General features: G+C 55.7%; 2 protein-coding genes across 4 annotated transcripts; both read left to right on the top strand.

Moving 5' to 3' along the window:
- The first annotated feature begins 848 nt into the window (after nt 1-848).
- On the top strand, nt 849-16,403 carry flcn (folliculin). 3 transcript variants are annotated; one of them, XM_069182527.1, is made up of 13 exons: nt 852-1,081; nt 4,077-4,307; nt 6,100-6,246; nt 8,756-8,977; nt 10,625-10,791; nt 11,436-11,527; nt 11,614-11,777; nt 11,922-12,035; nt 12,163-12,286; nt 13,162-13,278; nt 13,904-14,006; nt 15,351-15,553; nt 15,604-16,403. In XM_069182527.1, exons 2-12 carry the CDS (start codon nt 4,077-4,079, stop codon nt 15,532-15,534), a joined length of 1,665 nt encoding a protein of 554 aa, XP_069038628.1. In that variant the 5' UTR covers nt 852-1,081; the 3' UTR covers nt 15,535-15,553; nt 15,604-16,403. The 3 variants fall into 3 exon arrangements, with proteins under 3 accessions (XP_069038629.1, XP_069038628.1, XP_069038627.1); XM_069182526.1 differs by having other exon boundaries at nt 853-1,081; nt 15,351-16,403; XM_069182528.1 differs by lacking the exon at nt 13,162-13,278 and having other exon boundaries at nt 849-1,081; nt 15,351-16,403.
- A 333-nt stretch (nt 16,404-16,736) lies between these two features.
- On the top strand, nt 16,737-25,388 carry LOC138224601 (uncharacterized). The gene is made up of 6 exons (XM_069182547.1): nt 16,737-17,004; nt 19,801-19,925; nt 21,821-21,930; nt 22,743-22,817; nt 22,934-23,065; nt 24,374-25,388. The coding sequence occupies exons 1-6, from the start codon at nt 16,997-16,999 to the stop codon at nt 24,689-24,691; spliced, it is 768 nt and encodes a 255-aa protein (XP_069038648.1). The 5' UTR covers nt 16,737-16,996; the 3' UTR covers nt 24,692-25,388.
- The last annotated feature ends 191 nt before the right edge of the window (nt 25,389-25,579 follow it).

Below are 25,579 nucleotides of genomic sequence, written 5' to 3' on the forward strand. Positions count from 1 at the left end.
CACTCACAGACACACGTCAGTACACACAGATACAAACACATCGCTACACTGACAGACACATGTCAGTACACACAGATACAAACACATCGCTACACTCACAGACACACGTCAGTACACACAGATACAAACACATCGCTACACTGACAGACAGACATCACTACATACAGATACAAACACATCGCTACACTGACAGACAGACATCACTACATACAGATACAAACACATCGCTACACTCACAGACACACGTCAGTACACACAGGTACAAACACATCGCTACCCTCACAGACACACGTCAGTACACACAGGTACAAACACATCGCTACCCTCACAGACACACGTCAGTACACACAGATACAAACACATCGCTACACTGACAGACAGACATCACTACATACAGATACAAACACATCGCTACACTCACTGACACACATCAGGAGATGCTCTATGAAACGTATGGTTACACACACTGATACACAAACACGTGCCCTGTCTCTGTGGGGAAATGAAAATGTGTGTGACTGATACACGTATTGCATAATGTACAGTACAAAACTGTACACAATGTACACACTACACACTGAACACACTGCCGCCTGTACAATCAGCGCATGAAAGATAATCTCCAATAAAACGCGCTCTCGGTCATGGTGACCTTAAAATGAAACGCGCTTCCTTTTACCTGTAATTACAGAAGTGAACTAAATATCATTTCGTGCAACTGATGCGTTTCCTTCGTGCAGAAAAGGTGGATTTATGTATCTTGGAATCGGTCAGGGTAGCTGTTGTTTTGCTGTTTTTTAGAGGTGAAAATCTTTGAAGAACTACGGTAATTTGAGAGCATGACGTCAGAATCATGCGCCTCGAATCACATGACAGCAGAGGCGAAGGGTCTGTTGTGCTGACAGTGGACGGAGACCTGTCGTTATCTTAACTGTCGCTCGAAATATTTTTAGCGTTGCTGTCAGCTCTCGCAGTATCGGCGGTAGCAGCAGTCGAGGTAGTTCTAGGTCTTGCTACGAGACAGACATCAAACTCTTTGTAGTTTACTTAAGTAAACACCGCCAGGCTCAGCGCAGAGAAGGTAAGACTTCGTCAATAATGTCCTCAGTTATACGATTGATCCTGACAAGCAAGTAGTGTGTAGTCGAATTAAATCGCCTGTCATATGATTTCAGTGTATTCTAAGAGCTGTCCTGGACTCCAGGTGTGTGTGTGTGTGTACAGTGTGTCCAGTAAGAGTCTGGACTCCAGGTGTGTGTGTATACAGTGTGTCCAGTAAGAGTCTGGACTCCAGGTGTGTGTGTGTGTGTGTGTGTGTGTGTGTGTGTGTACAGTCTGTACAGTGTGACCAGTAAGAGTCTGGACTCCAGGTGTGTGTGTGTATACAGTGTGTCCAGTAAGAGTCTGGACTCCAGGTGTGTGTGTGTGTGTGTGTGTGTGTGTGTGTGTGTACAGTCTGTACAGTGTGACCAGTAAGAGTCTGGACTCCAGGTGTGTGTGTGCATACAGTGTGTCCAGTAAGAGTCTGGACTCCAGGTGTGTACAGTGTGTACAGTGTGTCCAGTAAGAGTCTGGACTCCAGGTGTGTGTGTGTGTGTACAGTGTGTCCAGTAAGAGTCTGGACTCCAGGTGTGTGTGTGTATACAGTGTGTCCAGTAAGAGTCTGGACTCCAGGTGTGTGTGTGTGTGTATACAGTGTGTCCAGTAAGAGTCTGGACTCCAGGTGTGTGTGTGTGTGTGTGTATACAGTGTGTCCAGTAAGAGTCTGGACTCCAGGTGTGTGTGTGTGTATACAGTGTGTCCAGTAAGAGTCTGGACTCCAGGTGTGTGTGTGTGTATACAGTATGTCCAGTAAGAGTCTGGACTCCAGGTGTGTGTGTGTGTGTACAGTGTGTCCAGTAAGAGTCTGGACTCCAGGTGTGTGTGTGTGTGTGTATACAGTGTGTCCAGTAAGAGTCTGGACTCCAGGTGTGTGTGTGTATACAGTGTGTCCAGTAAGAGTCTGGACTCCAGGTGTGTGTGTATACAGTGTGTCCAGTAAGAGTCTGGACTCCAGGTGTGTGTATGTATACAGTGTGTCCAGTAAGAGTCTGGACTCCAGGTGTGTGTGTGTATACAGTGTGTCCAGTAAGAGTCTGGACTCCAGGTGTGTGTGTGTGTGTATACAGTGTGTCCAGTAAGAGTCTGGACTCCAGGTGTGTGTGTGTATACAGTGTGTCCAGTAAGAGTCTGGGCTCCAGGTGTGTGTGTGTGTGTACAGTGTGTCCAGTAAGAGTCTGGACTCCAGGTGTGTGTGTGTGTGTACAGTGTGTCCAGTAAGAGTCTGGGCTCCAGGTGTGTGTGTGTATACAGTGTGTCCAGTAAGAGTCTGGGCTCCAGGTGTGTGTGTGTGTGTACAGTGTGTCCAGTAAGAGTCTGGACTCCAGGTGTGTGTGTGTGTGTGTACAGTGTGTCCAGTAAGAGTCTGGACTCCAGGTGTGTGTGTGTGTGTGTATACAGTGTGTCCAGTAAGAGTCTGGACTCTAGGTGTGTGTGTATACAGTGTGTCCAGTAAGAGTCTGGACTCCAGGTGTGTGTGTGTGTGTGTATACAGTGTGTCCAGTAAGAGTCTGGACTCTAGGTGTGTGTGTATACAGTGTGTCCAGTAAGAGTCTGGACTCCAGGTGTGTGTGTGTGTATACAGTGTGTCCAGTAAGAGTCTGGGCTCCAGGTGTGTGTGTGTGTGTACAGTGTGTCCAGTAAGAGTCTGGACTCCAGGTGTGTGTGTGTGTGTACAGTGTGTCCAGTAAGAGTCTGGGCTCCAGGTGTGTGTGTGTATACACTGTGTCCAGTAAGAGTCTGGACTCCAGGTGTGTGTGTGTGTGTACAGTGTGTCCAGTAAGAGTCTGGACTCCAGGTGTGTGTGTGTGTGTACAGTGTGTCCAGTAAGAGTCTGGACTCCAGGTGTGTGTGTGTGTGTGTATACAGTGTGTCCAGTAAGAGTCTGGACTCTAGGTGTGTGTGTATACAGTGTGTCCAGTAAGAGTCTGGACTCCAGGTGTGTGTGTGTGTGTACAGTGTGTCCAGTAAGAGTCTGGACTCCAGGTGTGTGTGTGTGTATACAGTGTGTCCAGTAAGAGTCTGGACTCTAGGTGTGTGTGTATACAGTGTGTCCAGTAAGAGTCTGGACTCCAGGTGTGTGTGTGTATACAGTGTGTCCAGTAAGAGTCTGGACTCCAGGTGTGTGTGTGTGTGTGTGTGTGTGTATACAGTGTGTCCAGTAAGAGTCTGGACTCCAGGTGTGTGTGTGTTTATACAGTGTGTCCAGTAAGAGTCTGGACTCCAGGTGTGTGTGTGTGTGTGTATACAGTGTGTCCAGTAAGAGTCTGGACTCCAGGTGTGTGTGTGTATACAGTGTGTCCAGTAAGAGTCTGGACTCCAGGTGTGTGTTTGTATACAGTGTGTCCAGTAAGAGTCTGGACTCCAGGTGTGTGTGTGTATACAGTGTGTCCAGTAAGAGTCTGGACTCCAGGTGTGTGTGTGTGTATACAGTGTGTCCAGTAAGAGTCTGGACTCCAGGTGTGTGTGTGTGTGTGTGTGTGTGTGTGTATACAGTGTGTCCAGTAAGAGTCTGGACTCCAGGTGTGTGTGTGTGTTTATACAGTGTGTCCAGTAAGAGTCTGGACTCCAGGTGTGTGTGTGTGTGTGTATACAGTGTGTCCAGTAAGAGTCTGGACTCCAGGTGTGTGTGTGTGTATACAGTGTGTCCAGTAAGAGTCTGGACTCCAGGTGTGTGTGTGTGTACAGTGTGTCCAGTAAGAGTCTGGACTCCAGGTGTGTGTGTGTGTTTATACAGTGTGTCCAGTAAGAGTCTGGACTCCAGGTGTGTGTGTGTGTGTATACAGTGTGTCCAGTAAGAGTCTGGACTCCAGGTGTGTGTGTGTATACAGTGTGTCCAGTAAGAGTCTGGACTCCAGGTGTGTGTGTGTATACAGTGTGTCCAGTAAGAGTCTGGACTCCAGGTGTGTGTGTGTGTATACAGTGTGTCCAGTAAGAGTCTGGACTCTCTCTCTCAGTACCTGTCTCTCTCTCCCCAGATGAATGCTCTGGTGGCGCTGTGTCACTTCTGTGAGCTCCACGGGCCCCGGACCCTCTTCTGCACAGAGGCTCTGCACCCCCCATCTCCCTCCGTGCCCCCCGACCCGCCGCTGGCACCCCCGGCCGGCCCCTGCCCCCCCCCAGAGCAGGACAGGGAGCGGGAGGGAGAGGGAGTGGGGCTCACCATGCGAGCCAGCGGTTCGGCCAGTCAGAGAGCGGACATGTGTGACGTGAGTCTCTCTGAGGGCAGTGTGTCAGTATCGACCCCTCTGTCTCTCTGAGGGCAGTGTGTCAGTATCGACCCCTCTGTCTCTCTGGGCAGTGTGTCAGTATCGACCCCTCTGTCTCTCTGGGCAGTGTGTCGGTATCGACCCCTCTGTCTCTCTGGGCAGTGTGTCGGTATCGACCCCTCTGTCTCTCTGAGGGCAGTGTGTCAGTATCGACCCCTCTGTCTCTCTGGGCAGTGTGTCAGTATCGACCCCTCTGTCTCTCTGAGGGCAGTGTGTCAGTATCGACCCCTCTGTCTCTCTGAGGGCAGTGTGTCAGTATCGACCCCTCTGTGTCTCTGGGCAGTGTGTCAGTATCGACCCCTCTGTCTCTCTGGGCAGTGTGTCAGTATCGACCCCTCTGTCTCTCTGGGCAGTGTGTCAGTATCGACCCCTCTGTCTCTCTGAGGGCAGTGTGTCAGTATCGACCCCTCTGTCTCTCTCTGGGCAGTGTGTCAGTATCGACCCCTCTGTCTCTCTCTGGGCAGTGTGTCAGTATCGACCCCTCTGTCTCTCTGAGGGCAGTGTGTCAGTATCGACCCCTCTGTCTCTCTGGGCAGTGTGTCAGTATCGACCCCTCTGTCTCTCTGAGGGCAGTGTGTCAGTATCGACCCCTCTGTCTCTCTGAGGGCAGTGTGTCAGTATCGACCCCTCTGTGTCTCTGGGCAGTGTGTCAGTATCGACCCCTCTGTCTCTCTGAGGGCAGTGTGTCAGTATCGACCCCTCTGTCTCTCTGAGGGCAGTGTGTCAGTATCGACCCCTCTGTCTCTCTGGGCAGTGTGTCAGTATCGACCCCTCTGTCTCTCTGAGGGCAGTGTGTCAGTATCGACCCCTCTGTCTCTCTGGGCAGTGTGTCAGTATCGACCCCTCTGTCTCTCTGGGCAGTGTGTCAGTATCGACCCCTCTGTCTCTCTGGGCAGTGTGTCAGTATCGACCCCTCTGTCTCTCTGAGGGCAGTGTGTCAGTATCGACCCCTCTGTCTCTCTCTGGGCAGTGTGTCAGTATCGACCCCTCTGTCTCTCTGAGGGCAGTGTGTCAGTATCGACCCCTCTGTCTCTCTGGGCAGTGTGTCAGTATCGACCCCTCTGTCTCTCTGAGGGCAGTGTGTCAGTATCGACCCCTCTGTCTCTCTGAGGGCAGTGTGTCAGTATCGACCCCTCTGTCTCTCTGGGCAGTGTGTCAGTATCGACCCCTCTGTCTCTCTGAGGGCAGTGTGTCAGTATCGACCCCTCTGTCTCTCTGAGGGCAGTGTGTCAGTATCGACCCCTCTGTATCTCTGAGGGCAGTGTGTCAGTATCGACCCCTCTGTCTCTCTGAGGGCAGTGTGTCAGTATCGACCCCTCTGTCTCTCTCTGGGCAGTGTGTCAGTATCGACCCCTCTGTCTCTCAGGGCAGTGTGTCAGTATCGACCCCTCTGTCTCTCTGAGGGCAGTGTGTCAGTATCGACCCCTCTGTCTCTCTGAGGGCAGTGTGTCAGTATCGACCCCTCTGTCTCTCTGGGCAGTGTGTCAGTATCGACCCCTCTGTCTCTCTGAGGGCATTGTGTCAGTATCGACCCCTCTGTCTCTCTGAGGGCATTGTGTCAGTATCGACCCCTCTGTCTCTCTGAGGGCATTGTGTCAGTATCGACCCCTCTGTCTCTCTGAGGGCAGTGTGTCAGTATCGACCCCTCTGTCTCTCTGGGCAGTGTGTCAGTATCGACCCCTCTGTCTCTCTCAGGGCAGTGTGTCAGTATTAACCCCTCTGTCTCTCTCAGGGCTGTCGTTCTCTCCCGGTGGGGCACCCAGGGTTCGTCAGTGTGGACAGTGAGACAGGAATTCGCTTCGTCAGTCATCAGCAGCCCCGGCAGCCTCAACTCTTCAGCATCGTCAGGCAGGCCTGTGTCAGGAGCCTGAGCTGTGAGGTAGAGTCCAGTCAGTCAGTCAGGGTCACTGTGCTGTAGTGTCCAGTCAGTCAGTCAGGGTCACTGTGCTGTAGTGTCCAGTCAGTCAGTCAGGGTCACTGTGCTGTAGTGTCCAGTCAGTCAGTGTCTCTGTGCTGTAGTGTCCAGTCAGTCAGTCAGGGTCACTGTGCTGTAGTGTCCAGTCAGTCAGTCAGGGTCACTGTGCTGTAGTGTCCAGTCAGTCAGTCAGGGTCACTGTGCTGTAGTGTCCAGTCAGTCAGTCAGGGTCTCTGTGCTGTAGTGTCCAGTCAGTCAGGGTCACTGTGCTGTAGTGTCCAGTCAGTCAGTCAGTGTCACTGTGCTGTAGTGTCCAGTCAGTCAGGGTCACTGTGCTGTAGTGTCCAGTCAGTCAGTGTCTCTGTGCTGTAGTGTCCAGTCAGTCAGTCAGGGTCACTGTGCTGTAGTGTCCAGTCAGTCAGTCAGGGTCACTGTGCTGTAGTGTCCAGTCAGTCAGTCAGGGTCACTGTGCTGTAGTGTCCAGTCAGTCAGTCAGGGTCTCTGTGCTGTAGTGTCCAGTCAGTCAGGGTCACTGTGCTGTAGTGTCCAGTCAGTCAGTCAGTGTCTCTGTGCTGTAGTGTCCAGTCAGTCAGGGTCACTGTGCTGTAGTGTCCAGTCAGTCAGTCAGGGTCTCTGTGCTGTAGTGTCCAGTCAGTCAGGGTCACTGTGCTGTAGTGTCCAGTCAGTCAGTGTCTCTGTGCTGTAGTGTCCAGTCAGTCAGTCAGGGTCTCTGTGCTGTAGTGTCCAGTCAGTCAGTCAGGGTCACTGTGCTGTAGTGTCCAGTCAGTCAGTCAGGGTCACTGTGCTGTAGTGTCCAGACAGTCAGTCAGTGTCTCTGTGCTGTAGTGTCCAGTCAGTCAGTCAGGGTCACTGTGCTGTAGTGTCCAGTCAGTCAGTCAGTGTCTCTGTGCTGTAGTGTCCAGTCAGTCAGTCAGTGTCACTGTGCTGTAGTGTCCAGTCAGTCAGGGTCACTGTGCTGTAGTGTCCAGTCAGTCAGGGTCACTGTGCTGTAGTGTCCAGTCAGTCAGTGTCTCTGTGCTGTAGTGTCCAGTCAGTCAGTCAGGGTCACTGTGCTGTAGTGTCCAGTCAGTCAGTCAGGGTCACTGTGCTGTAGTGTCCAGTCAGTCAGTCAGGGTCACTGTGCTGTAGTGTCCAGTCAGTCAGTCAGGGTCTCTGTGCTGTAGTGTCCAGTCAGTCAGGGTCACTGTGCTGTAGTGTCCAGTCAGTCAGTCAGTGTCTCTGTGCTGTAGTGTCCAGTCAGTCAGGGTCACTGTGCTGTAGTGTCCAGTCAGTCAGTCAGGGTCTCTGTGCTGTAGTGTCCAGTCAGTCAGGGTCACTGTGCTGTAGTGTCCAGTCAGTCAGTGTCTCTGTGCTGTAGTGTTCAGTCAGTCAGTCAGGGTCTCTGTGCTGTAGTGTCCAGTCAGTCAGTCAGGGTCACTGTGCTGTAGTGTCCAGACAGTCAGTCAGTGTCTCTGTGCTGTAGTGTCCAGTCAGTCAGTCAGGGTCACTGTGCTGTAGTGTCCAGTCAGTCAGTCAGGGTCACTGTGCTGTAGTGTCCAGTCAGTCAGTCAGTGTCACTGTGCTGTAGTGTCCAGTCAGTCAGTCAGTGTCTCTGTGCTGTAGTGTCCAGTCAGTCAGTCAGTGTCTCTGTGCTGTAGTGTCCAGTCAGTCAGTGTCTCTGTGCTGTAGTGTCCAGTCAGTCAGTCAGTGTCTCTGTGCTGTAGTGTCCAGTCAGTCAGTCAGGGTCACTGTGCTGTAGTGTCCAGACAGTCAGTCAGTGTCTCTGTGCTGTAGTGTCCAGTCAGTCAGTCAGGGTCACTGTGCTGTAGTGTCCAGTCAGTCAGTCAGGGTCACTGTGCTGTAGTGTCCAGTCAGTCAGTGTCTCTGTGCTGTAGTGTCCAGTCAGTCAGTCAGGGTCACTGTGCTGTAGTGTCCAGTCAGTCAGTCAGGGTCACTGTGCTGTAGTGTCCAGACAGTCAGTCAGGGTCACTGTGCTGTAGTGTCCAGACAGTCAGTCAGTGTCTCTGTGCTGTAGTGTCCAGTCAGTCAGTCAGTGTCTCTGTGCTGTAGTGTCCAGTCAGTCAGTCAGGGTCACTGTGCTGTAGTGTCCAGTCAGTCAGGGTCACTGTGCTGTAGTGTCCAGTCAGTCAGTCAGGGTCACTGTGCTGTAGTGTTCAGTCAGTCTGTCAGGGTCACTGTGCTGTAGTGTCCAGTCAGTCAGTCAGAGTCACTGTGCTGTAGTGTCCAGTCAGTCAGGGTCACTGTGCTGTAGTGTCCAGTCAGTCAGTCAGTGTCTCTGTGCTGTAGTGTCCAGTCAGTCAGTCAGTGTCTCTGTGCTGTAGTGTCCAGTCAGTCAGGGTCTCTGTGCTGTAGTGTCCAGTCAGTCAGTCAGTGTCTCTGTGCTGTAGTGTCCAGTCAGTCAGTCAGGGTCACTGTGCTGTAGTGTCCAGTCAGTCAGTCTCTGTCTCTGCAGGTCTGTCCTGGCCGGGAGGGTCCGATCTTCTTTGGGGACGAGCAGCACGGCTTCGTCTTCAGCCACACGTTCTTCATCAAGGACAGCCTGGCCCGCGGGTTCCAGCGCTGGTACAGCATCGTCATGGTGACCATGGACCGCATCTACCTCATCAACTCCTGGCCCTTCCTGCTCACACACCTGCGCGGCACCATCGGCTCCCTGCAGCAGACTGCCCTGAAGGTACAGCCTGTCTCTCTCTGACTGCCCTGAAGGTACAGCCTGTCTCTCTCTCTGACTGCCCTGAAGGTACAGCCTGTCTCTCTCTCACTGCCCTGAAGGTACAGCCTGTCTCTCTCTCTGACTGCCCTGAAGGTACAGCCTGTCTCTCTCTCTGACTGCCCTGAAGGTACAGCCTGTCTCTCTCTCTGACTGCCCTGAAGGTACAGCCTGTCTCTCTCTCTGACTGCCCTGAAGGTACAGCCTGTCTCTCTCTCTGACTGCCCTGAAGGTACAGCCTGTCTCTCTCTGACTGCCCTGAAGGTACAGCCTGTCTCTCTCTCTGACTGCCCTGAAGGTACAGCCTGTCTCTCTCTCTGACTGCCCTGAAGGTACAGCCTGTCTCTCTCTCTGACTGCCCTGAAGGTACAGCCTGTCTCTCTCTCTGACTGCCCTGAAGGTACAGCCTGTCTCTCTCTCTGACTGCCCTGAAGGTACAGCCTGTCTCTCTCTGACTGCCCTGAAGGTACAGCCTGTCTCTCTCTCTGACTGCCCTGAAGGTACAGCCTGTCTCTCTCTCTGACTGCCCTGAAGGTACAGCCTGTCTCTCTCTCTGACTGCCCTGAAGGTACAGCCTGTCTCTCTCTCTGACTGCCCTGAAGGTACAGCCTGTCTCTCTCTGACTGCCCTGAAGGTACAGCCTGTCTCTCTCTCTGACTGCCCTGAAGGTACAGCCTGTCTCTCTCTCTGACTGCCCTGAAGGTACAGCCTGTCTCTCTCTCTGACTGCCCTGAAGGTACAGCCTGTCTCTCTCTCTGACTGCCCTAAAGGTACAGCGAGCAGTGCGTGTTCACCTGTCTGTCTCTCCCAGGTGTTCGACAGCGAGCAGTGCGTGCTCACCTGTCTGTCTCTCCCAGGTGTTCGACAGCGAGCAGTGTGTGCTCACCTGTCTGTCTCTCCCAGGTGTTGGACAGCGAGCAGTGCGTGTGCTCACCTGTCTGTCTCTCCCAGGTGTTCGACAGCGAGCAGTGTGTGCTCACCTGTCTGTCTCTCTCAGGTGTTCGACAGCGAGCAGTGCGTGTGCTCACCTGTGTGTCTCTCCCAGGTGTTCGACAGCGAGCAGTGTGTGCTCACCTGTCTGTCTCTCTCAGGTGTTCGACAGCGAGCAGTGCGTGTGCTCACCTGTCTGTCTCTCCCAGGTGTTCGACAGCGAGCAGTGTGTGCTCACCTGTCTGTCTCTCCCAGGTGTTCGACAGCGAGCAGTGCGTGTGTCCTCACCTGTCTGTCTCTCCCAGGTGTTCGACAGCGAGCAGTGCGTGTGCTCACCTGTCTGTCTCTCCCAGGTGTTCGACAGCGAGCAGTGTGTGCTCACCTGTCTGTCTCTCCCAGGTGTTCGACAGCGAGCAGTGTGTGCTCACCTGTCTGTCTCTCCCAGGTGTTCGACAGCGAGCAGTGCGTGTTCACCTGTCTGTCTCTCTCAGGTGTTCGACAGCGAGCAGTGCGTGTTCACCTGTCTGTCTCTCTCAGGTGTTCGACAGCGAGCAGTGCGTGTGCTCACCTGTGTGTCTCTCCCAGGTGTTCGACAGCGAGCAGTGCGTGTGCTCACCTGTCTGTCTCTCCCAGGTGTTCGACAGCGAGCAGTGCGTGTGCTCACCTGTCTGTCTCTCCCAGGTGTTCGACAGCGAGCAGTGCGTGTGTCCTCAGAGAGCGATGCGGATGAACAGTGCGTTCTCCCCGGGCGTGTTCCCTCACCAGAGGGGTGGCAGCGCGGCGCGGTCCCTCACCTCTCTCACCCAGCACCCTGCGCTGTGGGCCAGTCTGCACTCCTCCTTCAGCTGGTACCTGCCGACACCCTGACGCCTCTCCTCTCCCCTCTCTCTCCTCTCTATCTCCCCTCTCCCCTCTCTCTCTCTCCTTTCTCCCATCTCTCCCATCTCTCTATCTCCTCTCCCTCCTTTCTCCCATCTCTCTCTCCCCTCTCTCCCCTCTCTCTATCTCCTCTCCCTCCTTTCTCCTATCTCTCTCTCCCCTCTCTCCCATCTCTCTATCTCCTCTCCCTCCTTTCTCCCATCTCTCTCTCCCCTCTCTCCCATCTCTCTATCTCCTCTCCCTCCTTTCTCCCATCTCTCTCTCCCCTCTCTCCCATCTCTCTATCTCCTCTCCCTCCTTTCTCCCATCTCTCTCTCCCCTCTCTCCCATCTATCTCCTCTCCCTCCTTTCTCCCATCTCTCTCTCCCCTCTCTCCCATCTATCTCCTCTCCCTCCTTTCTCCCATCTCTCCCTCCCTTCTCCCATCTCTCTATCTCCTCTCCCTCTCTCTCTCCTCTCTCTGCTCTCCTAGGCGTGATGCTAAGCCTTTTAAAAATCCGCCCTCTCCCCCCATGAAGAAGGGAGTCGGGCGGATTGTAGGCGAACCCGCGGCCGGCGATCCGTGAAGCCCGCGCGCTGGCTGGCGGTAACGCGGGTCCCTCCCTCTCCCCAGGCTGCTGAAGGCGTGTGGCAGTCGTCTTACCGAGAAGCTCCTGGAGGGGGCGCCGACGGAGGACACCCTGGTTCTGATAGAGAGGCAGACGGGTCAGTGAGTCCGTCTTGCCTTGCCATCCACTCCTGGAGCGGGGAGGATGCCTTCCTCTGATTGGATGTTTTCACCCCTCCCCCAGAGCAAGAGGAGGAGCTGATTGGCTGGGAGGGAGCAGAAGGCGGAGTCTCCCCACCGCTGCGGGGCGAATCGGAGAGCGAGGGAGGGAGGGACTTCCTGAGCGACGGGGTGAAGGGGGAGGAGCCACAGGGGCTGGTCTTCCAGTCTCTGAGACACCTGAGACAGGTAGGGGCCCTCGGAGTGTCTGATCCTCCCTCGGGAGAGAAACCGGGGCTCACGCCCAGATCTCCCCGCGAGCCTGGCCTGGGTGTGGGTGCGCGCTGGCTGGTTTGTGTGGAGGCCGACGAGACGCTGTGCTGTGTGTCCCAGGTCCTGGGCGCCAGTGAGTTCCGCATGCTGGCCTGGCACGTGCTCATGGGGAATCAGGTCATCTGGAGAGGCCCCGACCCCCAGCTCATCCAATCGGCTTTCACCGTGCTGAAGGTCAGCCAATCGCGAGCCCCCGGGGCGGGGAGGGCGGGGCTGCGGGCTCTGCTCGGGGGGGTCTTCGTGAGGGTGGCGGCGGAGCGGCGCCTGGGCTAATGTGCGCGGTCCTCCTGTTTCCCACCAGGCCTTGCTGCCGGTGGGCTGCGTGCGGGCCATCCCCTGCAGCCGGCAGTACGAGGAGGCGTACCGCTGCAACTTCCTGGGCCTCAGCCCTGACGTCAGCGTGCCGCCACACGTCAGCAACTCGGGTGCGCAGCGCTGTGTGCTCTGTGTGTGTGCTCTGTGTGTGTGCTCTGTGTGTGTGCTCTGTGTGTGTGCTCTGTGTGTGTGCTCTGTGTGTGCGGTGTGCTCTGTGTGTGCGGTGTGCTCTGTGTGTGTGCTCTGTGTGTGTGCTCTGTGTGTGTGCTCTGTGTGTGCTGTGTGCTCAGTGTGTAGTGTGTGTGGTGTGCTCTGTGTGTGCGGTGTGCTCTGTGTGTGCTCAGTGTGTAGTGTGTGCTGTGTGTGTGTGTGGTGTGCTCGGTGTGCTGTGTGTGTGCAGTGTGCTCAGAGAGCTCTGTGTGTGCTGTGTGCTCTGTGTGTGCTCTGTGTGTGCGGTGTGCTCTGTGTGTGCGGTGTGCTCTGTGTGTGCTCAGTGTGTAGTGTGTGCTGTGTGTGTGTGGTGTGCTCGGTGTGCTGTGTGTGTGCAGTGTGCTCAGAGAGCTCTGTGTGTGCTGTGTGCACTGTGTGTGCGGTGTGCTCTGTGTGTGCTTTGTGCTCTGTGTGTGCTCTGTGTGTGCTCTGTGTGTGCGGTGTGCTCTGTGTGTGCGGTGTGCTCTGTGTGTGCTCTGTGTGTGCTCTGTGTGTGCTCTGTGTGTGTGGTGTGCTCTATGTGTGCTCTGTGTGTGCGGTGTGCTCTGTGTGTGCGGTGTGCTCAGTGTGTGCTCAGTGTGTGCGGTGTGCTCTGTGTGCTCTGTGTGTAGTGTGTGCGGTGTGCTCTGTGTGTGCAGTGTGCTCTGTGTGTGCAGTGTGCTCAGAGAGCTCTGTGTGTGCTTTGTGCACTGTGTGTAGTGTGCTCTGTGTGTTCAGTGTGCAGTGCCCTGTGCTCAGTGTGCTCAGCAGTGCTCAGCCTCTCTCTCGTTCCCAGAGTTCTCGGTGCTGGTGGACGTGCTCAGGACAGAACGCTCCGCCCCCAGTGATGATGACATCCTGTCCGCCTGCCACTTCAGCATCACCAGCGCCAGCACACAGCCCACTGACAGGGGTGGGGCTCTCCGGCTGAGCCGTGGCAGTGTGTGTCTGTGTGCTTGTGTGTGCTGTGTGTCTGCATGTTGTGTAGCTGTGTGATGGGGTGTGTGCTGCAGCTGTGTGATGGTGTGTGATGCTGTGTGATGCTGTAGCTGTGTGACAGTGTGTGATGCTGTGTGATACTGTGTGTTGTGTACCTGTGTGACAGTGTGTGATGGTGTAGCTGTGTGACTGTGTTGTTGTGTACCTGTGTGGCAGTGTGTGATGCTGTGTGACTGTGTGTTGTGTAGCTGTGTGACAGTGTGTGATGGTGTAGCTGTGTGACAGTGTGTGATGGTGTAGCTGTGTGACAGTGTGTGATGGTGTAGCTGTGTGACTGTGTTGTTGTGTACCTGTGTGGCAGTGTGTGATGGTGTAGCTGTGTGACTGTGTTGTTGTGTACCTGTGTGGCAGTGTGTGATGCTGTGTGACTGTGTGTTGTGTACCTGTGTGACAGTGTGTGATGGTGTAGCTGTGTGACAGTGTGTGACAGTGTGTGATGGTGTAGCTGTGTGACTGTGTTGTTGTGTACCTGTGTGGCAGTGTGTGATGCTGTGTGACTGTGTGTTGTGTACCTGTGTGACAGTGTGTGTCTCTCACAGGCCCCACTCTCCTGAACAAGCTCGAACTGGCCCTCTGTAATGGGAACCTGTCTGTGGATGTGGTCAGTCACTGCCTCTTGTGCCTCAAAGAAGAGTGGATGAAGTGAGTTATTATCCCCGTCTCTCTCTCTGACCCGCGGCCTGTCTGTCTCTCTGACCCACGGCCTGTCTCTCTCTCTCTGACCCGCGTCCTGTCTGTCTCTCTCTCTGACCCACAGCCTGTCTCTCTCTGACCCGCGGCCTGTCTGTCAATTCAATTCAATTCAATTCAATTCAAGGTGCTTTATTAGCATGACCGATGGGTACAATCAGTGTTGTCAAAGCAAATAAAAACAATAAAATTAACATAGAACAAAACAAAAAATAGAAGTAAAATAAAACCTACAGACATGTTACAGACATTTACAACAAAGACATATTATAAAATATTGACATATACTGTAGGTGGCTGGAGCATTATTGGGGAGACGGACTCACTGGTCCTCAGGCTGGGACAGGAGATCACATACTGGGCTGCCAGTTCAGCTGAGTTCCCTCCTCCCTCTCCCAGTAGGATTGGGACCTGTTGTGGTTTTGGCAGGTGTGGGAACTCTGGGATGAGATTTCTGAGTTTAGGGAAGAATGTTTCTCTAATCCCAGAGTATCTGTCACAGTGCAGTAGGAAGTGCACCTCTGTCTCTATTTCTCCCTGCTGGCAGTGGGAGCACAGCCTGTCCTCTCTGGACAGTCAGGTCTGTCTGTGTCCAGTTTCTCTGGCCAGGCTGTGGTTACTGAGCCTGTCCTCTCTGGACAGTCAGGTCTGTCTGTGTCCAGTTTCTCTGGCCAGGCTGTGGTCACTGAGCCTGTCCTCTCTGGACAGTCAGGTCTGTCTGTGTCCAGTTTCTCTGGCCAGGCTGTGCTCACTGAGCCTGTCCTCTCTGGACAGTCAGGTCTGTCTGTGTCCAGTTTCTCTGGCCAGGCTGTGGTCACTGAGCCTGTCCTCTCTGGACAGTCAGGTCTGCCTGTGTCCAGTTTCTCTGGCCAGGCTGTGGTCACTGAGCCTGTCCTCTCTGGACAGTCAGGTCTGCCTGTGTCCAGTTTCTCTGGCCAGGCTGTGGTCACTGAGCCTGTACTTCGTCAGGGTCTGTTTCTGTTTGTTGTTTTTTATTTTGGTAAATAAAAACTGTCTCTCTCTCTGACCCGCGGCCTGTCTGTCTCTCTCTCTGACCCGCGGCCTGTCTGTCTCTCTCTCTGACCCGCGGCCTGTCTGTCTCTCTCTCTGACCCGCGGCCTGTCTGTCTCTCTCTCTGACCCACGGCCTGTCTCTCTCTCTGACCCGCGGCCTGTCTCTCTCTCTGACCCGCGGCCTGTCTCTCTCTCTGACCCGCGGCCTGTCTGTCTCTCTCTCTGACCCTTGGCCTGTCTCTCTCTCTCTGACCCGCGGCCTGTCTGTCTCTCTCGCTCTCAGTAAGGTCAAGGTGCTGTTCAAGTTCTCCAAGGTGGACGGTCGGGCGAAGGAGGAGACGCAGAAGATCCTGGCTCTGCTGGGGGCGGCCGAGGACGACAACGTCCGGCTGCTCAAGTTCTGGATGACCGGCCTGAGCAAGACCTACAAGAGCCACCTGATGAGCGCCGTGCGGCAGCCTCACTGACCACACGCTGACCGCCCCGGGCGCTGACCACACGCTGACCGCCCCGGGCTGACCACACGCTGACCTCCCCGCGCTGACCACACACTGACCACCCTGCGTGCTGACCACCCCGTGTGCTGACCACATCCTGACAGCCCTGCATGCTGACCACACGCTAACCGCATGCTGACCGCCCTGCGCGCTGACCACACGCTGACCTCCCCGCGCGCTGACCACACGCTGACCTCCCCGCGCGCTGACCACACGCTGACCTCCCCGCGCGCTGACCACACGCTGACCGGCCCGCGCGCTGACCACACGCTGACCTCCCCGCGCTGACCACACGCTGACCTCCCCGCGCGCTGACCACACGCTGACCTCCCCGCGCGCTGACCACACGCTGACCGCCCCGCGCTGACCACACACTGACCGCCCTGCGTGCTGACCACCCCGTGTGCTGACCACATGCTGACCGCCCCGCATGCTGACCACACGCTAACCGCATGCTGACCGCCCTGCGTACTGACCACCCCACGTAATGACTGCGCACTGACCGCCCCGTGTACTGACCACACGCTGACCGCCCCGGGTACTGACCGCTCGCTGACCGCACCACACGCTGACCCCACTGCGTACTGACCACACGCTGACCCCACTGCGTACTGACCACATGCTGACCCCACTGCGTACTGACCACACGCTGACCGCACGACTAGCACAGGGACAGAGGTGTCCAGTCTCATCTCCACCACTGTGCTCCAGACAGAAGCCCAGGCCGAGTGGACAGTGAGCCGATGAGTAACGTCACTCCTGTAGATGTGATTCTCATGCTGTGTAAATACTCCTGCAGGATGAGCAGGTTTTCAATACAGACTGTGCTTCTTTCTGTACTGCTGGTGTCTGGACACTGTGACTGCAGCTGTGGAGCTGTGTGTTTCTGTCTCAGTGGATAGTGAGTGTGTCACAGTGTCACTGTGTGTGTCACCAGCCCCACTGTCCCACAGTCCCACAGTCCAGACCCTCAGTCCAGACCCTCAGTCCAGCCCCACAGTCCCACAGTCCGGACCCTCAGTCCAGCCCCACAGTCCAGCCCCACAGTCCAGCCCCTCAGTCCAGCCCCACAGTCCCACAGTCCGGACCCTCAGTCCAGCCCCACAGTCCCACAGTCCAGCCCCACAGTCCCACAGTCCAGCCCCACAGCCCCACAGCCCCACAGTCCCACAGTCCAGCCCCACAGCCCCACAGTCCAGCCCCACAGTCCAGCCCCACAGTCCAGCCCCTCAGCCCCACAGTCCAGTCCCTCAGACCCACAGTCCAGCCCCACAGTCCCACAGCCCCACAGTCCAGCCCCTCAGTCCCACAGTCCCTCAGTCCTGACCCTCAGTCCAGCCCCTCAGTCCAGCCCCAGTCCAGAAGAGGCAGCAGTGGAAACACACTCCGCCCGTCACCAGATCCCAGAAGACGCAGAAAGAAGGGGCAACAGATGGTGAGGTGAGTGGGGTCAGAGGTCAGAGGTCATTCAGCGCTGTCCGGCCGGGAGCGCAGGTCAGGGGTCGTCCTGGCTGGACTATAGCCCTGCAGCCACGCGTCGGAGCAGGAACACATTCTCTCTGCTCTCTTCTGTCCAGTTCACTTCAGGGTGCTTTACTGGCATGACTGATGAGTACAATCAGTGTTGCCAAAGCAAAACAAATACAGTTCACATAGAACAGCAATCTGCAGACATTAACAATACAGACACAATCATAAGACATTTACACACAGACATGGAGCATTATTGAGAGACAGGCTCACTGCTCTGCAGGCTGTGACAGGAGATCACACACTTATCACACGTGCTCTGTCCCTTCTCTCTCCTCTCTCTCCCCTCTCTCCCCTCTCTCCTCTCTCTCTTCTTGTCCATCTCCCCTCCTCTCTCTCCTCTCTCCCTTTCCTCTCTCCCCCCTCTTTCCTCTCTCTCTCCTCTCTCCCCTCTCTCCCCTCTCTCCCCTCTCTCTCCCTCCTCTCTCCTCTCTCCTCTCTCTCCCCCCTCTCTCTCCTCTCAATTCAATTCAGTTCAATTCAAGGTGCTTTATTAGCATGACCGATGGGTACAATCAGTGTTGCCAAAGCAAATAAAAATAATAAAATTAACATGGAACAAAACAAAAAATAGAAGTAAAATAAAATCTACAGACATGTTACAGACATTTACAACAAAGACAATCTCTCTCTCCTCTCTCTCTCCTCTCCCCCCTCTCTCCCCTCTCTCTCCCTCCTCTCTCCCCTCTCTCTCCCCCCTCTCTCTCCTCTCTCTCCCCCCTCTCTCTCCTCTCTCTCCCTCCTCTCTCTCCTCTCTCTCCCCCCTCTCTCTCCTCTCTCTCCTCTCTCTCCCCCCTCTCTCTCCTCTCTCTCCCCCCTCTCTCTCTCCTCTCTCCTCTCTCTCTCCTCTCTCTCCTCTCCCCCTGTGGTTTAGCTGGTGTTGATTCTCTTGCTCAGTCACGGTGTCTCTCGCTCCGAAGTTGTCCAGACTCGCTGCTCCTGTGTTTCCTGACGGGGAGAGCCGGGGGCGGGGGCGGGGGGCCGGGGGGGGTGATTGAAACCAGACGGAGGGGGGGCTGCGCCGTGCGGCTGTGAGAGAGCCCCTCCTCTTTCCCCAGATTACACAACAGCAGACAGAAGCCCCCCCTTCACCCCGGCTCCGCTGCTCCTGCTGGCCGCGCCCGCTGGCGCACAGCGCCCTCTGGTGGCCACACTGGTCATGTCCCCTCCCTCTCCCAGCTGATCTCTCGGGTATGAATAAGAAAGACGCGACACTCTCTCTCCTCTCTCCATTCCTCAGGCTGGGACTGCTCACACGCCTTCTGCTCTGTTGTGTTCCAGACAGCCGGGTCTGTCTGTGTCCAGTTTCTCTGGCCAGGCTGTGGTCACTGAGCCTGTCCTCTCTGGACAGTCAGGTCTGTCTGTGTCCAGTTTCTCTGGCCAGGCTGTGCTCACTGAGCCTGTCCTCTCTGGACAGTCAGGTCTGTCTGTGTCCAGTTTCTCTGGCCAGGCTGTGGTCACTGAGCCTGTCCTCTCTGGACAGCCAGCTCTGCCTGTGTCCAGTTTCTCTGGCCAGGCTGTGGTCACTGAGCCTGTCCTCTCTGGACAGTCAGGTCTGTCTGTGTCCAGTTTCTCTGGCCAGGCTGTGGTCACTGAGCCTGTCCTCTCTGGACAGCCAGCTCTGCCTGTGTCCAGTTTCTCTGGCCAGGCTGTGGTCACTGAGCCTGTCCTCTCTGGACAGTCAGGTTTGTCTGTGTCCAGTTTCTCTGACCAGGCTGTGGTCACTGAGCCTGTCCTCTCTGGACAGTCAGGTCTGCCTGTGTCCGGTTTCTCTGGCCAGGCTGTGGTCACTGAGCCTGTCCTCTCTGGACAGTCAGGTCTGTCTGTGTCCAGTTTCTCTGACCAGGCTGTGGTCACTGAGCCTGTCCTCTCTGGACAGTCAGGTTTGTCTGTGTCCAGTTTCTCTGACCAGGCTGTGGTCACTGAGCCTGTCCTCTCTGGACAGTCAGGTCTGCCTGTGTCCAGTTTCTCTGGCCAGGCTGTGGTCACTGAGCCTGTCCTCTCTGGACAGTCAGGTCTGCCTGTGTCCGGTTTCTCTGGCCAGGCTGTGCTCACTGAGCCTGTCCTCTCTGGACAGTCAGGTCTGCCTGTGTCCAGTTTCTCTGGCCAGGCTGTGCTCACTGAGCCTGTCCTCTCTGGACAGTCAGGTCTGCCTGTGTCCAGTTTCTCTGGCCAGGCTGTGGTCACTGAGCCTGTCCTCTCTGGACAGTCAGGTCTGCCTGTGTCCGGTTTCTCTGGCCAGGCTGTGCTCACTGAGCCTGTCCTCTCTGGACAGTCAGGTCTGCCTGTGTCCAGTTTCTCTGGCCAGGCTGTGCTCACTGAGCCTGTCCTCTCTGGACAGTCAGGTCTGCCTGTGTCCAGTTTCTCTGGCCAGGCTGTGGTCACTGAGCCTGTCCTCTCTGGACAGTCAGGTCTGCCTGTGTCCGGTTTCTCTGGCCAGGCTGTGCTCACTGAGCCTGTACTTCCTCAGGGTCTGTTTCTCTGTGCTGTTGCATTCCAGTGCTCTGTGTGTGTTCCTGTGTGTCCCAGCGGCCTGTTTGCCAAGAACGCTCTTACGTTTGAATACAGGAGTGGAGAGTCTGAGGAAACGAGAGAGAGAGAGGGGTGTGGGGGCAGGGAGAGGAGGGGAAGTGGGGTGTGTGTGTTTGTGTGAGAGCAGTGGGCAGTGGGAGGGCTCTGCAATTACAGTTGACTTTCACTTTTAAGTAACAGGATCTCGGAGCAGCAGGAGAAGCGAGGACGGGACAGGAGAAGTGGATTCTGGACTCGGGCGTCTCGTGAGCAGCAGGGACAAACGGATGGCCAGGGGCATGGCATCATGTTGCTCCCAGGTAAGCCGGGAGACCAGACCCGCCCGCGCACGTCCGAGACATCTGCTGCTTCTCCGAGTCTCACCACAATCCCTCTGGGCTTCACTGCACATGACTCTGTTTCACAGCACGTTAGACATTCCAGTCACAGGGCTCTAGACTCTTCTAGTCCCTGTGGACACACTGACACAGCCCAGTCACAGGGCTCTGGACTCTTCTAGTCCCTGTGGACACACTGACACAGCCCAGTCACAGGGCTCTAGACTCTTCTAGTCCCTGTGGACACACTGACACAGCCCAGTCACAGGGCTCTAGACTCTTCTAGTCCCTGTGGACACGCTGACACAGCCCAGTCACAGGGCTCTAGACTCTTCTAGTCCCTGTGGACACACTGACACAGCCCAGTCACAGGGCTCTAGACTCTTCTAGTCCCTGTGGACACTGACACAGCCCAGTCACAGGGCTCTAGACTCTTCTAGTCCTTGTGGACACACTGACACAGCCCAGTCACAGGGCTCTGGACTCTTCTAGTCCCTGTGGACACACTGACACAGCCCAGTCACAGGGCTCTGGACTCTTCTAGTCCCTGTGGACACTGACACAGCCCACTCACTGGGCTCTAGACTCTTCTAGTCCCTGTGGACACACTGACACAGCCCAGTCACAGGGCTCTAGACTCTTCTAGTCCCTGTGGACACTGACACAGCCCAGTCACAGGGCTCTAGACTCTTCTAGTCCCTGTGGACACACTGACACAGCCCAGTCACAGGGCTCTGGACTCTTCTAGTCCCTGTGGACACACTGACACAGCCCAGTCACAGGGCTCTAGACTCTTCTAGTCCCTGTGGACACACTGACACAGCCCAGTCACAGGGCTCTAGACTCTTCTAGTCCCTGTGGACACACTGACACAGCCCAGTCACAGGGCTCTAGACTCTTCTAGTCCCTGTGGACACGCTGACACAGCCCAGTCACAGGGCTCTAGACTCTTCTAGTCCCTGTGGACACACTGACACAGCCCAGTCACAGGGCTCTAGACTCTTCTAGTCCCTGTGGACACTGACACAGCCCAGTCACAGGGCTCTAGACTCTTCTAGTCCTTGTGGACACACTGACACAGCCCAGTCACAGGGCTCTGGACTCTTCTAGTCCCTGTGGACACACTGACACAGCCCAGTCACAGGGCTCTGGACTCTTCTAGTCCCTGTGGACACTGACACAGCCCACTCACTGGGCTCTAGACTCTTCTAGTCCCTGTGGACACACTGACACAGCCCAGTCACAGGGCTCTAGACTCTTCTAGTCCCTGTGGACACTGACACAGCCCAGTCACAGGGCTCTAGACTCTTCTAGTCCCTGTGGACACTGACACAGCCCAGTCCCAGGGCTCTAGACTCTTCTAGTCCCTGTGGACACGCTGACACAGCCCAGTCACAGGGCTCTAGACTCTTCTAGTCCCTGAGGACACACTGACACAGCCCAGTCACAGGGCTCTGGACTCTTCTAGTCCCTGAGGACACACTGACACAGCCCAGTCACAGGGCTCTGGACTCTTCTAGTCCCTGTGGACACACTGACACAGCCCAGTCACAGGGCTCTGGACTCTTCTAGTCCCTGAGGACACACTGACACAGCCCAGTCACAGGGCTCTGGACTCTTCTAGTCCCTGTGGACACACTGACACAGCCCAGTCACAGGGCTCTAGACTCTTCTAGTCCCTGTGGACACACTGACACAGCCCAGTCCCAGGGCTCTAGACTCTTCTAGTCCCTGTGGACACACTGACACAGCCCAGTCCCAGGGCTCTAGACTCTTCTAGTCCCTGTGGACACACTGCCCACTGACACAGCCCAGTCCCAGGGCTCTGGACTCTTCCAGGCCTGTGGACGTCACCTGTCCTGTCTGCTCTCTCCCAGTGTTCCTGTTGCTCTCGGTGCTGTCGGTCCAGGTCGGCGGCTGCGATCCCTTCCTGAAGGGGGTGGTCAGCAGGCTCATCCCAGCCCTGGAGCGGGAGCAGGCTGGATTCGTGAGTCTCTGCTCCCTGCTGAGCAAGGAGCTGTCCTTGTTAATTGACGTTGATTACAGCAGTCACCCCGTTTCACTCTTAAATTGAATAGATTAATGAGTCCTGGGGGCATTTTGTAATTAACTGTATCTGACAGGGTATAATTACTTTTGGTGGTCTCCTGCTCTACTCTGAGCGCTCATTAGCTGTTGCTGTTCATTGGCACGAATTGCCTCACTGACTCCTTGTTAAATCATTTCCGTTGACAACTTTTTAGGTTGTTATTGAATTTAAACAAGTTTCTTTTATTGGTGTCTTAATTCTATGAGTGTTAAATGGTGTGACTCCTCCCCCATCATTTGGATAGTTCAGACACTGCTGTGCCATTGGTCAGAACAGAACTCCCAGCAGGCACTGGGGCAGTTAGGTGGGCGTGGCCACTGAATGACCATAGTTGTTTGTAACATCTGCTCTTGCCATGGCAATATACCTCTCTGAATACCTCTCAAAGCCTTCTTAATTGAGTTCTTGTAATTAGCTACGTTTGCCTCTGTTAATCAACTGTAATTTGTCTTTAATAGGCCGGAGGTCCTTTTATTAATCCCTAGTTTTAAGTGCCATTTAGTGACTGTATCTCAATTTGCATTGGTTTTTGATTTTATTATAAAATAAACATTGATTACCTCTGTATTAACCAGCCCTCTGCATGGAGTGACTTCGATGTTTTCGAATCTTTTCAGTAAGTCAGACTTGTTGGCTGTAGATTGCAGTGTTAATGAAGTCAGGTGCTCAGGTGCTAATTGAACACTCTCCCTGTGTTGTCTGAACCGCAGAAGCAGGTTTTTCCCAGAGATTACCGTGTGCCTCACCACTCCTCCGAGACTCTGCTGTGCCACACCGAGGCTGTGGTGAGAATCCTCTTGTTTTACTAAAACACAGTACAGTTTTCTACAGCTTGTCTCGGCGGATAGTCATTCATTCTCACTGTGCCGCAGTGTGAGACCCCTCTGTCTCTCTCTCTCAGTGCTGTGTGTACAGTGAAGGGGTTCTCCTCTCTCAGTCCTGGTCTGTCCTCCTGTCCCACCTCTGGAGTGAAAATCTCAAGGTCTCCTTTATCGCCCAGGTGATTGACACCCTGAGAGATGTCTCCGAACAGGTACAGTCCATCTGCCCCCCTCCCTGTCCCTCTGCATGGCCAACTGTGTCCCAGAATGAATGGCAGCCTGCCTGTGTCTCTGAGTGACTGTCTGATCCTCTCTCTCACTGACTGGACGCCTGCCTGCCTGTCTCTCTCAGTGACTGGACGCCTGCCTGTCTCTCTCAGTGACTGGACGCCTGCCTGTCTGTCTCTCTCAGTGACTGGACGCCTGCCTGTCTGCCTCTCTCAGTGACTGGACGCCTACCTGTCTGCCTCTCTCACTGATTGGACGCCTGCCTGTCTGTCTGTCTCAGTGACTGGACGCCTGCCTGTCTGTCTCTCTCAGTGACTGGACGCCTGCCTGTCTGCCTCTCTCAGTGACTGGACGCCTGTCTGCCTGTCTCTCTCAGTGACTGGACTCCTGCCTGTCTCTCTCAGTGACTGGACGCCTACCTGTCTGCCTCTCTCAGTGACTGGACGCCTGTCTGCCTGTCTCTCTCAGTGACTGGATTCCTGCCTGTCTCTCTCAGTGACTGGACGCCTGCCTGTCTGTCTCTCTCAGTGACTGGACGCCTGCCTGTCTGCCTGTCTGCCTCAGTGACTGGACGCCTACCTGTCTGTCTCTCTCAGTGACTGGACGCCTGCCTGTCTGTCTCTCTCAGTGACTGGACGCCTGTCTGCCTGTCTCTCTCAGTGACTGGACGCCTGCCTGCCTGCCTGTCTCTCTCAGTGACTGGACGCCTGCCTGCCTGTCTCAGTGACTGGACGCCTGTCTGCCTGCCTGTCTCAGTGACTGGACGCCTGCCTGCCTGTCTCAGTGACTGGACGCCTGTCTGCCTGCCTGTCTCAGTGACTGGACGCCTGCCTGCCTGTCTCTCTCAGTGACTGGACGCCTACCTGTCTGCCTCTCTCAGTGACTGGACGCCTGTCTGCCTGCCTGTCTCAGTGACTGGACGCCTGCCTGTCTGTCTCTCTCAGTGACTGGACGCCTGTCTGCCTGCCTCTCTCAGTGACTGGACGCCTGCCTGCCTGTCTCAGTGACTGGACGCCTGTCTGCCTGCCTGTCTCAGTGACTGGACGCCTGCCTGCCTGTCTCAGTGACTGGACGCCTGTCTGCCTGCCTGTCTCTCTCAGTGACTGGACGCCTGCCTGCCTGTCTCTCTCAGTGACTGGACGCCTACCTGTCTGCCTCTCTCAGTGACTGGACGCCTGTCTGCCTGCCTGTCTCAGTGACTGGACGCCTGCCTGTCTGTCTCTCTCAGTGACTGGACGCCTGTCTGCCTGCCTCTCTCAGTGACTGGACGCCTGCCTGCCTGTCTCTCTCAGGTGTTCCCGGAGACCCCCGATCTCTCCCACCTCCCGCGCGTGTCCTCCTCCCCAGCGGAGCTCCTGTCCCTCACCACCTCCCACCTGTCGGACTGGCTGCGCCTCAACTGCACCGCGCCGCCGGCCTGCCCCTTCCCCACAGCGCCCCCCGGTGCCGAGCAGGAGGAGAGCTCGGCGGTCGCGGCCCGGGAGACGGGGACGGGGGGCGGGAGGGCCGGGTGGAGGGGTGCGGCGCCCCCTGTGGGATCGGCCCTGCCCGTGCGCCCCTGCCTCTGCCTCTGCCTGCTGCTGTGCGCCGGGAGCGTCTCTTCGCTGTAGTCCCCCCCCGGAGTTCTGCCAGCGCCGGCCCGCCCTGGGCTCCTTCCGCAGCCTCGCGCTCCAGACGGACCGGACCGCTTCGGAACCAGGCCCGGACACGCGTGCTTAAAGGAACGAGCTGGTGGTGCCCCCCGCTGGCAGAGACACGACACTGCGCCAGCGACAGGAGTCTCTGTTTCTCACTTGTCCGTCCCTAAACCCTGCCCTCAACTGCCCCGGTCAGCACTGCTCAGCCCTGGACACCCCTAAACGGCCCTGGTCGGCCCTGGATCACCCCCGTTTCCATACGGACTGGGTTTGCACCCCCCTTTGCATGTTCACCCCTTGAACTCTGTCCTCCGCCCGATCGCCTGCTGTCTCCCGGGACGCTGGTCTCCCGAGATTTGAACATTTATCCGAAGCCTCCTGAAACTGTAAATGTACCCCAGTTCCTGCTGCTTGGCACCAGCACCCCTTCAGAGAGGCGGGGTGTAACTGGGCCGCCTGCTGCAGACTCCCGCCACCCTCGGTGTACAGAAGTGCCGCCTGCTCTCTGTGTTAAAGGTGCTGCTGGAGCTCCTTGGGTATCCACTTGTATTGTGTCTGTGTGTTACTGCTGATGCTTTAGAAGCTTTATCAACTGTGGGTGTCAGACAAAGGGGTGTTTCTCGCTGTGGGTTCAGACAAACTGGAAATTAAACATTTATCTGAAATCTGATACAGATCTTACAATTGACACTACAGCACAGTGACCCTGACTGACTGACTGGACACTACAGCACAGAGACACTGACTGACTGACTGGACACTACAGGACAGTGACCCTGACTGACTGACTGGACACTACAGCACAGAGACACTGACTGACTGGACACACAGCACAGAGACACTGACTGACTGACTGGACAC

The sequence above is a fragment of the Lepisosteus oculatus genome, chromosome 23 (assembly GCF_040954835.1).
Source record: "Lepisosteus oculatus isolate fLepOcu1 chromosome 23, fLepOcu1.hap2, whole genome shotgun sequence".
Classification (NCBI taxonomy): domain Eukaryota; kingdom Metazoa; phylum Chordata; class Actinopteri; order Semionotiformes; family Lepisosteidae; genus Lepisosteus; species Lepisosteus oculatus.